The 15,975-nt window shown below is 34.3% G+C and overlaps 2 protein-coding genes and 2 long non-coding RNA genes across 4 annotated transcripts; 3 read left to right on the top strand and 1 right to left on the bottom strand.

The window, feature by feature from the left end:
• Positions 778-2,975, bottom strand: LOC107646537 (zeaxanthin epoxidase, chloroplastic-like). Its single transcript, XM_016350718.2, has 5 exons — positions 1,791-2,975; positions 1,551-1,602; positions 1,390-1,478; positions 1,216-1,300; positions 778-1,040 (listed from the first exon to the last, which is right to left on the bottom strand). The coding sequence occupies exons 1-5, from the start codon at positions 1,808-1,810 to the stop codon at positions 960-962; spliced, it is 327 nt and encodes a 108-aa protein (XP_016206204.2). The 5' UTR covers positions 1,811-2,975; the 3' UTR covers positions 778-959.
• Positions 5,496-5,943, top strand: LOC110263897. Its single transcript, XR_002349632.1, has 2 exons — positions 5,496-5,749; positions 5,859-5,943. It is a non-coding gene; the product is annotated as an uncharacterized LOC110263897 (long non-coding RNA).
• Positions 8,416-9,084, top strand: LOC110263896. Its single transcript, XM_021105765.1, has 2 exons — positions 8,416-8,908; positions 8,997-9,084. The coding sequence occupies exons 1-2, from the start codon at positions 8,441-8,443 to the stop codon at positions 9,030-9,032; spliced, it is 504 nt and encodes a 167-aa protein (XP_020961424.1). The 5' UTR covers positions 8,416-8,440; the 3' UTR covers positions 9,033-9,084.
• On the top strand, positions 9,277-10,277 carry LOC110263895. The gene is made up of 3 exons (XR_002349631.1): positions 9,277-9,395; positions 9,756-10,032; positions 10,118-10,277. It is a non-coding gene; the product is annotated as an uncharacterized LOC110263895 (long non-coding RNA).

Here is a 15,975-nt window from a genome sequence, read left to right as displayed (position 1 = left end):
GCATTAAGAACATATGTAAAAATCACGTAATTTTATTTGTATAATAAAAATTTTAAATTTTATAAAAGTGCTTATAGAAGTAGGAACTCCTAATAAATCGATTTTGTATAAATTGATTTATAATGAAATGTCGGTTTTCTATTAAACCAATTTAAGATAAAACGATTTATATAGTAAGAGTAAATTAATTTAATTTAAAACGATTTATTATCAAAGAAAGAACTACTCCATTTCCATTTCGTGTGTGTATCATACGTGAAGTGATGCAATTCGTGGGTGTCATGAGTGAAATGGTACATCTCGTGTATGCCATAGTTGAGGTGACTCATTTCGTGGATGATACAATTGAAATGGCTTGTGTCATGTCGCATGAACCCATTTCGCGGGCCCCCTCCATGATATGCCTTCTATTTCTATTTCGTGTGTGATCCCTGCGAGTTGGCCGTGCGTATTTTCAGAAAAATTTTAAACCATGCGCATTTTGGGAATTAATGTATTTTACATGCGCATTTAGGTAAAAAAACCTAATTATTAGTACCCAACCCGTTTATTCAAGTGAAATATAATCCTGCTTTAATTTTATACAATAAGTACGATAAAAAAATTAATAATAAACAACGACATCTCATCTCATGCATGGTACTACATGTGTCTCTATTCAATTATGGTATGTGAACCTTACTTGCAAGATTTGCTCATGATATAAGAAACAATTATATTGCCGACAAAAGTAAGTTGAGGAACCATGCATACTTGAAACACAAGAAGAAATCAATCCACAAGAGTAAAAAGATATCTATCACAATTTAATTTTTCTTTCCTCGTATCAAGTAATTTTGTATAATTTATTTCTGTAAATGAAAATCAAAAGAGTTGTTTGTAGCATTTTCATGTTCATATCCTAATTAATTAACATGAACATGTTATAAACATAGATATGTATTTGTATATAAACAGAATCATACTTGTTGGTATATTGGCGCCCCTTCGTTTTGGGACGCTCTTGGAGTAGATCTTATCACCTTAACTCGAAATGAAGCCTGCAAAATTTGAAGCATGAACAATGTAACCAAAATCAAGTGTGTATGAGTATTATTAGCTCTATAGTTCAGTGTAAATAATGCAACTACTTCTTAAGGCATTTATTTATAGTGTGTAGTGTACTATAGTCTATAGTATAATCTACAACAGAACGTAGGTATCATTATTGATCACCTTTTGTGAACCAAAATCAATCACATCTGATGGGCGCACACGAGCTTGATCATTTGGAGGTATCCGGTATCGCCTTCCTTCATTGCTGAAATTATTTTGGCATTTATACAAATTGAATTGGATTTAGATTTTCAAGAACTTGAAACTTAATAACCTCAAGTTTGTTTTACTTACTTAGTGATCCAGGTGCCATGAACACTACGCAGATCGGTCAAGAAAAATGCACCATCCTTATAGTGAAATTGAGCATGCATCTCAGAGACCTTATAGACAGAAGCTTGGTTGGTCATTTTCAAGATCATTGTTTTAATTCAGTTCATGAAAAATTCTGTTACCTCAGGTAAGGGTATTGTAATTGAAATGCCCGGGTAATCTTTTTGCGTGTTCCTAAAATCATGAAAACATATTATAAAGAATTAGTTCGATCTTTGAAACCACATGCAAAATGTGTTAGGTACATACATAGTCACATCCTAATTAATTGTTTCCTCTTTTGTCCAGAATCCAATGCATAGAAAGTACATTTCATAATTATTAGCCTCTAAATTATAGAGAAGATGGAATTGAAAGCATACCCGATTATGCAGGGTTTCATCTCATCTTGAATTAAACTTATGGGATTCAAATAACCTCCTTCATCTCCGCATGGTAATAAAAACCACCGATAAATCAGTAACAGTTGTTGTTAACTGCCTAAATGATGAAAAGGGAGCTAACTCCTCTGTTCCTATCCTCCATTCTTCACAGACTTCTACTTTATCTATTTACCATAACTGGAATCAGGTTCTTAGTTATGAGACCAATGTGCTAAGCATGATATTAGTAAATAAATTCATATGGGGTCATAGACTTACTCTCCATAGGCATGGCAATTTTCCCCGGCGGGGCGGGTATCCGCGGGGATTTACCTGCCGGGAAATGAATTTGGGGAGGAATTTTACCCCGCGGAAACGGGGGCGGGGACCCGTTAAATAAACGGGGCGGGGGCAGGGATTGAAGTCCCCGCCCCGGAAATATCCGTGTAATACCCGTATATACAAAATGACAAAAATACCCTTATATATATATTAGTTTCACATGAATGTATGAAAGTGAAACCGTAAATCCCAATTTCATTCCCTCAGTGCCGTCACTTTCTCTAAGCCTCTCTTCTCAAATTCGTAAATCCTCTCCAGTCTCCACCTCTCCTCTCACCGTGGTTTGCCACCTTCGTCCCCCTCACTGCCGTGTTTCCCTTTCTCACCGCTTCTCTCCTCTCATTCTCAAAATCACCGCAGAACCATCGTCCTGCATCTGAGAAATCTGGCCGAGAACATCGCCGTTGTGCCCATCGCGTGCCTAACCCAGCCCGAGGAGAATCGTCAAAGGCAGAAGCGTTGGCGCGTTGCCGTCTTCGTCGAGTGAGAAGCAGAATCGTCACCGTTTTCGTCGCGTTAGAAGAGGTTATCTTCGTCGCCGTTCAGAAAGATCGTTGGAGGCAAAATCGTGTTTGTTGCAGTTCAGTCTTCGTCGCCGCTGTTGGTCGCCATGGCCGCCATTCCTTCCACTAACTCAGCCTCTTTGATTTCTGTAATTTTTATTTACCTTAAACATTTATTAATTACTATGGCATTGTTGAGATTTTCTGTGATTTTCTAAGTTAGCCTCTGTGATTTTGCATTAGTTGCTGCCTCTGTGTTAATGATGGAATTTTTTGTCTGTCATTATGCCTCATATGAGTTTGTTTAATTGAATCTATAGTATTTGTTAGTCAATCAATTTTGTAGATATCTGGTTGATTCACCGTTTGCAATTGGTTATGAGTTACAAGAAGATGATCATATTCAAGCAATCATGGATGGATTGGCTGAAGATTACAGTGGTTATATCACATCTGTTATCTCTCGAATGGGTACTTTTTCGGTTAGTGAAGCCGAATCCTTCCTTTTAGCGTAAAAAACGACGCCGTTTCTGATGAAAATGGCAAAACCGGATTTTTAGAGAACCTGGTCGGTTCGGTCAGATTACCGATTAACCACCAATTTTTGTAGAACGGTCTTAGGGATCAATCGGACTGGTCAGACTCGATTAACTTGGTCAAACTGGTCGGTTCAGTCTGGTTTTCAGAACATTGAGAAAAACTACTACTACAACAACAACGTCCTCCAACATCAATTTAATATCGTTTCAACTAGGTATCCTTTAAATTGAATTTGGATACTCTAAATTTTAAATTTTTACTTTAGAGGATAAAGTGTGATCTCTCACACTTAAATGATTTCTCTCTCATATTTTTTTTTGGTCCCACCTATGAAATAAATGGTGAGAGATCACACTTTACTCTTTAAAGTGAAATTCAAATTTTAGAGAATCCAAATCTTTCCCGTCCTTCATTAACCTTTTTATTATATTAATTTAAAAAAATTAAAACAAACACATCAAAATAGATTTATTATTTTTTTTAATTTAAATACAAGTCTACAAAAACAGATTAACTAAAATTCAAAATCAAATTTTAGATTTAAATCTTATAAATCTTAACAAATCCCAAATAAGATCCTAAATATTCCAAATCAGATTTTCATCACTAGTAAAATCTTCCTTCTGTAAAGATCCAGAACTGCGGCGCTTTCCCCTTCTCATTTGTGAGATCTCCTCCTTCAGCAACGCGCTCTTCCTCGACGCGCACCTCCTCCATCCCTGGTCTCCTCCCCGTCCCTGGTCTCCTCCACGTCGCACTTTTTCTCTATCTCTGGTAGTTCTGCTTGCAAAATTCTAAAAAAATTTGGTTGAATTCATTCATGAAGATATGTTATCCTTTTTTTTGTTTAATAAAAGGTTCTATTTTTTTCAGTTTATGTATAATATTGAATATGTCTATGTTTTATTTTTTTAAATGTGTTTGTGATTATAATTTTTTTTGCACTCATATATTTGATTTGGGAGCTGTAATGTTAACTTAATTTAGATGTGTCAATACTTAATTTTGGATGTGTTTATGTTGTTCATTATGATCTTATGTATATATATAAGTTTTTTACATGAATTTTGGATGTGTTGATAAAATATTTAGAGTGCATTCTTATAATATTAGATGTGTTTATGTTATTTATTATGTTCTTATGTACATATAGAAGTTTGTTTACATGAGTTTTGGATGTGCTAATATATAATTTTAAATGTGTTTATGTTGTTTATTTAATTTTAGATGTGTTTTTGACATGAGTTTTAAATATTTTGAATAAAAAAAATAATTGAAATGAGTTTAATTGATTTTAAAAACTTCACTGATTTTTTAAAAATTAGTACACAAAAAGTTGTTACAAAATTTATGGTTTGGTTTGCAAAAAATAAAAGTGGTTACAAATTTTACGGTGATAAGTATTAAAAATCGGGCCTGCTACACATACAAGCAAAAACGGCCTACAAGTGTTACAAGTTGGCCCAGCCCATCAAAAATACACGCGCACTCACTCACTTTGATGGAGCGTCATTTACACGCGCGCAACTCAACAGTTGCGCTTCGCAAAAAGCGCTCGTTATGGCGCACTCTTCCACTTCTCCTTCTTCGAAGAAAATAAAAACCGTCCATTTTCGAGCAACATTGCAAACTGCAGAGATAGAACTCATCGGGAAGATTAGAACTCTCCATCAACACAAGATAGAATTCTCCATCAACAATCTCCAGAAAAAACGAAGATATATTACTAAAGGTACGTTACTATTTTACTCATCTTGTATATTTTCCACATTTCAAAATCGAAGAACTAGCTTTTACTGTTCTTCTACATTCTTCTAGGTTTTACTGTTCTTCTTGTTCTAGGTCTCATTTTACTGTTTTTAATATTCTACTTGTTCTAGGTTTTACTGTTCTTCTTGGTTCTAGGTTTTACTGTTCTTCTTAGTTGTTCTAGGTGTTACTGTTCTTCTTGTTCTAGTTCTTTTCGTAACTGATTTTTGGGAGTATATTGCGTAATTTGGTAGGTGTATATGGAGTAATTTGTTGGGTGTATATTTCTAAACTGATATACTGTAATATAGTCAACAGTTGCAACTGTTCTAATATTTGCTTGTCCATGGGTGTATATTGCTTGACCTTGTATATTTATGCATGTTTGAGTGATATGTGACTGATATCTATGGGTGTATCTGACTGATATCTATGGGTGTATTTTCTATTTCAGAAAAAATGGCAGGCAGAAACCAAGCTGGAAAAAATGTAAGAACAAATATATGTCTTAGATGAAATCAGTTTTATATAATAGAAAATATATCTGACTATAATTTTGCTTTGTTTACAGCAAACCAAAGACCTTAAGTGTGCAACCCATTTGTTGAGTGAGAAATTCAGAAATATGAGCGAGGAGAAGAAAACAATTGTTAGGGATTTGGGATTTGGTGGCCTGATGCACATCCTGCCGCTAAGGGTGCATCACCAAATATTAAGGGAGTTGGCTAACTCCTTTAAATTAGGGAAAACAGACTCGAAACCGGCTACGGTTCTTTAAAGTAAGACCAAAAATAATAGGGGCTGCGCTTGGCATCAACGCGTCAGGTAACTCGCTACAAACATAGGTGTATATGAGCCATATTCAGGTGTATTTCAATTGATGCTTGGGTGTATTTGAACTGATTTTTATACTATGTTATTTTTCTTTTTGTAGAAGATCTATTTCCTCAGAAAGTCAATTATAAGGATCTTTCTGAAGATGACAAACAAATTTTTAGAAGATTCCAGGGTAAGACCCTCAAAAATCTGACATATGAGATGATGGCTATTGGCATTGATAATGAACAGGATCGCCTCATGTTCAAGAGGATTTTCATCCTCTATATACATATGGCGTTCCTGTTACTAACAACAATAAACAAAATCTCACCTGTGCACCTGGCACCAATTTTCGAGATGGACACAATAACAGAGCGGAACTGGGGAGCACATGTTTTGAATTTTATCATCAAGGGCATAACAGATTATAATCTGAAAAAGAAAAAGGCAATTAACGGTTGCCTATTTGCCCTGATGATAGTTTACTTTCATCTATAAAAAAATAAAGACAAGAAGAGGGCAGAAAGACCTCAAGAACCCTGGATTGCCAACTGGACTAGGGAGCAGTTGGTCGAAAGAATGAGGGCAGAAATGGAGGAACATATGGTAAGTGAACAAAATATCTTGGGTGTATTTTATTTACCTGAATGCTGCTAACTAAAATTTCTAATGTTTCAAGGGATTGTAAAGATGGCCGAAACAAAGGAAAAAATGAAAGAAATAAAGGAAAAAGAAAAAAAAGAAGAAACTAAAAAAACAAAAAAAAAGGAAGGCAAGTTCAACATCATCATCTGAGACTGAAACAACTAAAAGTGACCATTCTACCTCTGAGTCTGAGACTGAAGAAGACTCAGAGGATTCAACAAGAAAACAACCCACCCGAAAAGTCAAAAAGTAAGTAACATACTTGGATATATTTTGTTTATCCAGTTGGGTGTATTTTGTTTATCAAGTTTGGTGTATTTTGTGCACTCATTTGGGTGTATTTTGTGCATTCATTTGGGTGTATTTTATCCATTTTAGTATGTTTTTAAATAATGATTGTTTGCCTTCCAGAATGGAGTCCAAAAAAAGAAAGAAGATTCAGGAGGATTCTTATTCAGAATCTGAATCAAGTGATGAGTAATGTTCTGAAATTATTACTCCTTTCCTTTGGATTTATTATCAAGATTTCATGTATTAACAGAGTGTCTCTTATTACCTTATAGAAGCGAAGAATCATCACCAGTGGAGAAGCAAAAAACAAAGAAAAAGACTCAGAGAACACCAAAAAAGTAAGCACTTCTTTGGATAGTATTTTGTGATCAAATTAATTTTGTATTTCTGATTCATACTTGTTTTTTCCCCCCAGGACACAATCCAAAAAGAAAAAGGTCATTGTTGAGGATTCATCTCCTGAGCAAGCTTAATCCTATCATGGATACAGTACTTTGTAAGCTATATTACTGTCTATCATCAAAATTATATTTGTTAACATGTTCTTTTATGCATGTACTGTCAGATCTGAAATTGGAACTGAAGAACTAGATGAATTCTTAAGGGAAAACAATGAAAAATCTGCTGCATAGAGGTATGTCTTGTTGCGGTGTATATTTCAGATTTTAGGGTGTTTTCTTTGCTAATAATTGTTTCTTGTTTGGCAGGGAGAAGGAAGCTGACCTGTGATCGACAGAAGGTCACTATGTCTCATCTAAAACGTAAGAAGCTTTATTTGATAAAATCTTGTTATCTTGATTTAACAGTATGGTATTTTTTGTGAATAACATGTACTCTATTATGTTTAGAATACCAGACGTAAACTTGGAAAGTGATGATCCTTCCTCTCAAGGACACACAGACCAAAGTAGCGTAAACAACCCGGCAGAGAGCATGTAATTTCTCTTTCAAATAATCGTTGCTTTTGTTCTTTTATTACCTTCTACTTCTAATTCTGTATATATTTTTTTTTAGAAAAAAAGCCATTTATTGTTTTATTTGAGAAAAAAAGGCAGGAAAAAAAGAAAAAACTGCAAGTATGTAAGTTCTCAAAAAACAAAGCCTGTCTTTCTTTTGAATGCTTCGGGTGTATTTTTTACTTTTATAGGGTGTATTTTAGGTTGAGTCTGGTTGAAGAGTCAGCCAGTGAGCCGGCTGAAGAGAATATGATGGTTGTGAGGGAAGAGACACAGTCCGAAACCCTTGCAATGTGAGTTTTTCAAGAAAATTTCAACCTTATAACCTTTTTATTTTCGGAGGCTTTGTTAACCTTTTATTTTTCTTCTTGTTTAGAGTTCCGATTTAGGTTTGTCTACCACTGTCGCAAACAACCACTATACTGAAAATTGAAGAAACACTTGAGATAGAAAATGAACCAACCCCTGTGCTACAAATTGAAGGAACTACAAAAAGATAAGAAATAGTCTTGGGTGTGTATTTGGTTACAGTTTGGGTGTATATTGCTCCTGTTGGGGTGTATATTTTCACGATTGATCCCTGACTAGTTTTTTTTATAACATGATTAATTTTATGTAACCCTGCAGCACTCCTGAACCCCCCAACAACTTGAAGAAAGCACACCCACGCTTTCCCCAACTCCATCTAAAATGTAAGTTCATCAGAGCAAAATCAATGTTTGGTTATTATTCGTATATTCTTATTCTTATAATACGTTATACATGATCACGCAGTAATCCAGCCGCAGAAGACGCTGCTGCACTGATGATGATGGCACGGACAGCATCGTATGTTCCTAAAACAGATCCAATGCCATCATTCAGCCTTGGCTTGACTAATTCAAGCCAAGAAGAAGCAGCAACGCAGGAGGGAGCGTCAACGCAAGATGGAGGGAGGGCAAAAACTCCAAAAACCCCAAAACTGCTAGAACAATTAGGGGATCTGGTACAAAAAATTGCAAGTGGTGGGATGACAACAAAAGAAAAAAGTCCACAGATTCTAAAGGAGAGTGGCGGAGAGAGTTTCGAGAAGTTTGAAACTCCTGTGAGGACGAATGAAGATACTTCTGACATGAAAGAGAAATGCTACCTCTGGACCATACGAGTGAAGACATACGCAGATGGACTAACTAATGAGTTTGACACCGTCTGCACACTCCAAGCCCAAGATAGATACATTTTGTCAAAACTCCACCTTGCATCACTCGCACCTGAAACGCATATAGAAGCTGAGGTAATATTACATTAACATTAATGTTTTTATCACCAAAATTAACTGCAATGCTGATTGATGTAAAATTGATCTCGACATCTTTTTCTAGATTGTCTCTGCCATGTGCTTTATCCTAAACCAGTAAAAGATTAAAAGGTTTCAAGAAGAAGTATACTGTCTCCCCCCTGATATTCTGGTAAGGGTTGCTTCAACGAATTTTGGGTGTATTTTTTGCATTCCTTCGGGTGTATTTTATGTGTTCATTTGGGTGTATTTTCTGTGTTAAATTAGGTGTAAGTTGTTTATTCATTTGGGTGTATTTTCTGGATTTGTTTGGGTGTATTTTCTGTATTCATTTTGTAGTTCGCAATTTTTACAGAATATGGCCCTTGAAAATCATCCAAATGGGGTATTCTTACAGCCTAAAAACAATAAGCCATTCAGGGTGGAAGACTACCCAATGTTTATACCCTTCTTGGACCTTAAAAAATTAGCATCGCATCGTTATGTAAGTTTTCATTTCTAAAACTTCTTATTACCATTTTTTACTTATGTGCCAAATAAACTAAAACAGTGTTCAATCTGAACATATTTCAGATTTTTGCACCTGTTTTCTATTCACAACATTGGTGGTTATGGTTGGCTGATACAAGAAAGCAAAAATTTTATATAGTCGACCCATATCACACGAAATTTCCGTCCGATGAGAGAACTGCCCTGAATACATTCATTGTAACTTGGTTTCTGTGTTCTGTATTTTAATAGTTGGGTGTATTTTTGTTCAATATAAGGTGTAACTTTGTGCTCCTTTGGGTGTATTCCTTTATTGAAATTATTCATGTATTACTGATTTGTTTTGTGTTTTAAGGGATATGTAATTTCACGAATTAAAGTATATGCTGTGGGGGCACCTCTGAAGACAAGGGACAAGAACAAGGAAATTGAACCACCATACCTTAACATCTCGGGCCAAAAGACAAGGTATAAATCTTTCACTCTGAAAATTAAACTTTTCTATATGTAATTTGTAATTTATTTTCTTGGTTTTCAGCTATGAATGTGCTATCTACGTAATGAAGTGGCTTGAGATATTTCAGCCCGCAAACATTAAAAGGCGGAAGTATGAGTGGGACAATTAGACCCAGGTAAATGTGTTTAAAACTAAATAACTTTGTATTACATTTTTCAATTAACATGGTTGATTAAACAGGATATTCTTTTCAAATGTAGGACGAGGTGGACCACTTTAGAGTAGAATATGCTTCCCGGATTCTATTCCATGAAATGAATCAAGACAAAGCTGAAGCCATTAGGGGAAGTAATGCAATAAGACTATCCAAGCCATCCTCATTGTTATTGAGTCCATATTGTCAGATAGATTCTAAGGATATTGACAGTGAATAATGTAAATGTTATATAGTCTTGTAACAAATTGAACACATGCTGTAAAAATTTGGCAATTATAATCCAGTTTATTGTAAAATTTATTTCAATAATTAAACTCTCTCTGTTGTATTCAAAATGTCTGAGTTACAGGTACTATAATATGAAGAAAAACATCAAACCAAATATACACCCATAACCTAACATTTTTTACACCCAAAGAAAGTTGAATATACACCCAAACATCTATCCCCCTAATGCTTTATCCCTAAAACCCTAAATCCTAAACCCTAAACCCTAAACACTAAACGCTAAACACTAAAACCTAAACCGTAAACCATAAACCCTAAACCCTAAACCCTAAAACCCTAAACCCTTAAACTGTAGTAAAAAAAACAATATTTCATAACATAAATAGCATATTGTGAAATATATATGTATATATATGCAAAATGTGAAACACAAGAAAATTCACAAAAATACACCCAAAAGAACAGTGCTTTTACACCCATATTCTGTAACTATACACCCAAAGAGTTATCCGCTGCTGCTGGTACCCTGAACTGATAATTCATAACACGTCCTTGATATTGGCTGGAATTTGAATGCACCATTGATGCAGTATCAAAGAAGTTTAACTGAATATAACAAACTCACATATTAGCTAAACTATTAACGAGAAAATTAAACTCAATCACCACATATTTAAAGAACATCACTTTTATCTCGTTTAAAGCTTTCGTTTTCTTCTTCTTTGTGGCATTTGCAATCTGTTTGTCCAACTTTGAACCTAGCCTATTTTTTGGACATCCTCTTGTTCGAATCCTTGGAGGGCTTTGAAGCTCGTTAACGGATTTCAAGTTGGCGTCTTCGTGAGATAAAGAATATGTCCCCTTCCTTTTGGCTTTCAATGATTCCATCTCAACCATGACGTTATCGTACGCATGGTGCAGAATTGCAGTCAGTTCCTCCGATTCTGATGCAAATTCGCAAATATTTTGCGAACAAAAAACCAATTGGTCAAACCTCTTGCTTCTTGGCTCCAACAGTGGCTCGTCGTGGCTGCTCTTGATGTGTGTGTGTCGTCTCTTTACCTTCTTGCTCCATCGTTCCAGTATATATCTAGGTGATACTTGGCTTACTCGTTCAAAGCTTAACACGCTTAGTGCGTGATGGCACAATATCCCTCTTGACTCAAATAATAAGCATTGACATTTTACCTCGGCTGCTACTGAGTCGTAAGTAACCACAAACTTGTTGAATATTGAGCTGAAAACTTGTTCTCCAACTTTGTATACTGAATAGCCTAGAGCAGAATTCGTTAATCTAGTGATGCAATATGCCTTTCCTCTAAATTGTGCTTGGACTTTCCTAAACTTTTGATGAGTGTACACATCTTGAAACTGAGCTTCAATGGAGGATTTGGTTGCACACGGTATGACCGTATGAAAATCTGCAGCATCTGATTCTCTCTCTGCGTGCTCCCTGCTTCCGAGGCAATTATCGTATTGTTTGACAAATTGAATAAGTGAGCTGTTCCGGGTAATAAACTTGTTAAAAAATGAATGCATGCTCTCACTCCTTTGTGTGCTTCTCATCTCTGCCCAGGAGTGGTGATCCAGATAGATTGGAACCCATATATGACGGTCTTCATAGAGATCTACAAAATACACCCAAAAACAGACTATAAATACACCCGAAAAAAATTCAATTTACACCTCTGCTGCAGATTTTAAACAAACATTACCTGAAAGCCACTTGTTGTCCACAAGACCAAAATTCAGCAGAAAATCATTCCAATTCCTATCAAATGAGTCTTTACTATGAGAGTTCCAAACAAGTTGGCTAATTTCTTGTTCAATTTCTGCATGTCCCTTGTACCCATTTAATTTGCTTGGAATCTTCTTCATGATGTGCCAAATACACCAACGGTGAATTGTTGTTGGCATACAAGCCTCTAAAGCCCTTTTCATTGATGCACATTGATCGGTGAGAAATCCTTTCGGAGTATTTCCTCCCATGCAACGAAGCCAACATTGAAATAACCATTTGAATGATTCAATTTCTTCGTTTTTCATCAAAGAGCATCCAAGAAGTGTTGACTGACCGTGGTAATTCACTCCGACAAAAGAACCACAAACCAAATTATACCTGAAACAAATTACCATAGTGCAGAATGAAAAATCATTACGTACACCCAACAAATGCTTTGTATACACCTGAAAACATCCAATATACACCTCTGCGGTAGATTCATAAAAAAACATTAATTTAGCATCATAAACAAGGACAGTTTATTACCTGTTTGTATTGTAGGTGGTGTCAAATGAAATAACATCTCTGAAATACTCAAAGGCAGCTCTACTTCTTGCATCGGCCCAAAAAGCCAGCTTAATCGATTGATCCTCTTCGAGTTCAAGTTCAAAAAAGAAATTCTGATTCTTCTCTTTCATTCTTTACAAATATTTCCCGAATTCCTTTGCATCTTCTTGTTCAGAAACATTCCGCACTTCTCTCGTAATGTAATTTCTCACATCTTTTTCAATAAAATTTAACTCGCGATGACCCCCGGTAGCCGCAACAAATGATTGGTAAGTTTTGCTTGCTCTAATACCAGCCTCCTCGTTATTCTCTATTGTACGACAAATGGACATGCTTAGTTCCCTGTGCTGTTTGAGCATCTCTGCTTTACTTGGACAGCAAGGGTGTGAATGATCCAACACAACCTTTGAAATGATCCAAGCACCAACATCCTTCAATGTGTGTATATAAATTCTTGCAGGACAGTTTAAACCGGCTGTCAGATTTGTCTTCTCGATCGGAGATATTTTAGATTTCCATTTTTCCTCTCTGCTACATGTAATCAATTGATTCTCAATCTCGTTCCCCTTCCTATTTGTACTCCGAACTCTTGTAGAAAAACCTGTAGCCTTGGCGTAGTTCCTGTAAAATTTTCCAGCACCTTCAAGGGTGGTAAAGGTCATTCCAACCTTGGAAACAAATTGGTCATCAACAACAGAGAGAGGCTGCAGAATACACCATGTCAAAAACTAAAAATACACCCAATCATGTCTGATCTAATACACCCGAATGACAACAACTCAACTAAAATAACAAAAAAAAGTCATAAACTGTAAATACACCCACACTTCCCCCTAAAATACACCCAAAAAAATTCTAATCTACATCCGAGCGTCTGCTATAAATTGCAGATAATTAATCAAAACTAATACATTAGATTCAATCCACAGATTTATGTTCACGCGTTAATTTCACAGTCAATGTTCACGAATTATTCAGCTAGACAATGATATACGAATAACTGCAACAAAATTCAGAGTAATCGTAATTAGCTGAATGTAAATCAAACCTCAGGAACTTCGTTAGATTCAAATTCAAAATCTACTTCGTCCTGATTCAGCTGACAATCTGAGGTTGAATCATCCATTATCTTCAAAGCGAGTTCAAACTTTGATTTCAGAAACCAGAAAATCGAAAAAAACGAAGTTGGAGTTACAGAGAGAGGAACTCACGTCAATGACGAAGAACAAACCAGTGAAAAAGGAGGGAAAAAGAACGATAAAAAAGGCAGGGGAAGACGCGCGAGAAGAAGAACGAAGAAATTTGGAAAGAAGGAGAACGAAGAAGGAAACAAATCTTTTAAAATTGGTAGTTATATATTCACGGGATCTGTTATATAGCGCGTTTAAGCTACGTAACACTAGGAGCGCGTTTTGGGGGTTAGTGGTTAATTGACTTGTAAGCTTACAAGCCCTAATCGCTTATATGCAAAGAATTTCTGATTAAAAATAAGAGTGGTTCCTTAAAAATAGGAAATATGTTATACAAATAGCATTTTTCATTTAATATCAGAACAGAATCGGACTGACTAATTCGATCGAAAAACCGATGGTCTAAACGGTTCGCGCTTCAAGCCACACTAAACTGGTTTGGGTCTACGAAGCACTCGCGCGCCGCCGAAGGATCGTAGGAGCTCCTGTCCACTACAACTCCAAAAATGTTGGTAAGTTGGTTCCAACACGGTTCAACGTGTATACAACCCTCCTATTTCGACTGCACCATCTTGTTTGTTAATAATATATGTTACAAAAAATATAATAAATGATGAATGAATTTTTATTAGTTTATCCTTCTAAACATGGATTGATCTGATACTAAACAAATAAGAACACATGATATACAAATATATTGATATATTGATATTGATAGTGTTAATTTTTATTTTTTTTGTTCATTTAAATTGAAAAATTATTTTGTACTAGTGACTAATTTATTATCTCTTTTTGCACCATAAATTATATCTAAGATTTGATATTTAATTGTTATTAATATATTTTTGAAAACATGTACTTAATTTTTAATTTTAATATTATTTTTATAATTTTATATTTTTATTTAATTATGACTGGGTCAATCAGATAAATCAGTGACTCACTGATTTTTTTTTTTGGTGTCTTCAGTGACTCACTGATTGAATTAATAATATAATGATTTAGTAGTATGATCGGATTAATTACCAATTTAATTCTGAAAACTATAATTTATAGTAGTCCGATAGTTCTTTCTTGTCACAGGGTCACCATGTTATAATAAAGATATTTTACTATTTTTTTTATTTTTAATCTGATAAAAGTTGTGGTAATGGATCACTTAATTGAAATTGTAAAAAAGAATGAATAACCATTGAATTAATGTTAAAAAAAAAATTGGTGAAACTATGGATATATAATTGCGAAGAGATTTGTACATTATATAAAAACAATAAAGCAAATATAAAATAAACATGAAAACATGTAGGAGTTTGCAATTAAAAATAATTTGGAATTTTATTATTATTGAGTATATTATATAGTATGTATTTGATGATTTAATGATTTTGATAAAAAAAAATTGCTAAGCTTATATAATATATATTGCTGTAATACTGGTAATATAGTAATAAAAACTTAAATATAATTATACTAATGTACTAATATACTGCTAAGTGCTGAGATGTCTTCCAATTTATTTTTAATTTTTTCTTTTCTCTATTCAAGCACAGGACTTGGTTTGTGGTCTTGTCTATATATATGTAATGTAGTATTGACCATTTGACCGTACCAATCCATTTTGAAACAATTAATTTCTTTAGAGTTATGTTAAAGTGTCTTAGTCTACTCATTAAAGATATATAAATATGAAAAGTTCTTTTTTGAAAAATCAAGAGTTTTAGGTTTTAAGAAAATAAATATTCAGGCGGTTTTTGTAGAGTAACAAGTAAAGTTTTAGTTATTAAAATTTTTTTCATTAATAAACTAAAATTCTTGAAGTTTTAGACTTTTAGTATATATTTGGTTTAGTGTTTAGAAACATAAACGTATATTTAAAAGTATTAAACGTTCGACCAAATTTGTTTAAATGATTTTTTTTAATATGATTTTTTTTAACATAATTTTTAACCTTAGATGTACGTTTAGTTGAAGTAATATTTATAGCTTTTGTTTTTAATTTTTACTGTTAAAAATTAATTACAAAATTTGTTCTCTCAACTATCTTTTTTATTTTCTTCTTCTTTTATTATCTTTATTTTAGTACACTGATTACATTTTATCAATAGTATATCAAATATTAATACTTCTTTAATTAAATTAATGTTATATTTATATTTATATGTTGTAATGCACTTTTGTATTTTATGCACCTTA

This window comes from Arachis ipaensis, chromosome B06 (assembly GCF_000816755.2).
Source record: "Arachis ipaensis cultivar K30076 chromosome B06, Araip1.1, whole genome shotgun sequence".
NCBI classification, from domain to species: domain Eukaryota; kingdom Viridiplantae; phylum Streptophyta; class Magnoliopsida; order Fabales; family Fabaceae; genus Arachis; species Arachis ipaensis.
Note: the sequence above shows the minus strand (reverse complement) of the source record. Positions and strands in the feature narration are given on the sequence as shown.

Bases quoted from the DNA above. Each gene is read 5' to 3' on its own strand.
- LOC107646537 (XM_016350718.2), bottom strand. From the start codon at position 1,810: ATGAAACCCTGCATAATCGG. The intron at 1,479-1,550 runs GTAACAGAATTT...TCTGTCTATAAG, and splicing joins TTACAATACCCTTACCTGAG to GTCTCTGAGATGCATGCTCA. The intron at 1,041-1,215 runs GTGATCAATAAT...CAAATTTTGCAG, and splicing joins TTGATTTTGGTTCACAAAAG to GCTTCATTTCGAGTTAAGGT.
- LOC110263896 (XM_021105765.1), top strand. From the start codon at position 8,441: ATGATGATGGCACGGACAGCATCGTATGTTCCTAAAACAGATCCAATG. The intron at 8,909-8,996 runs GTAATATTACAT...ATCTTTTTCTAG, and splicing joins AAACGCATATAGAAGCTGAG to ATTGTCTCTGCCATGTGCTT.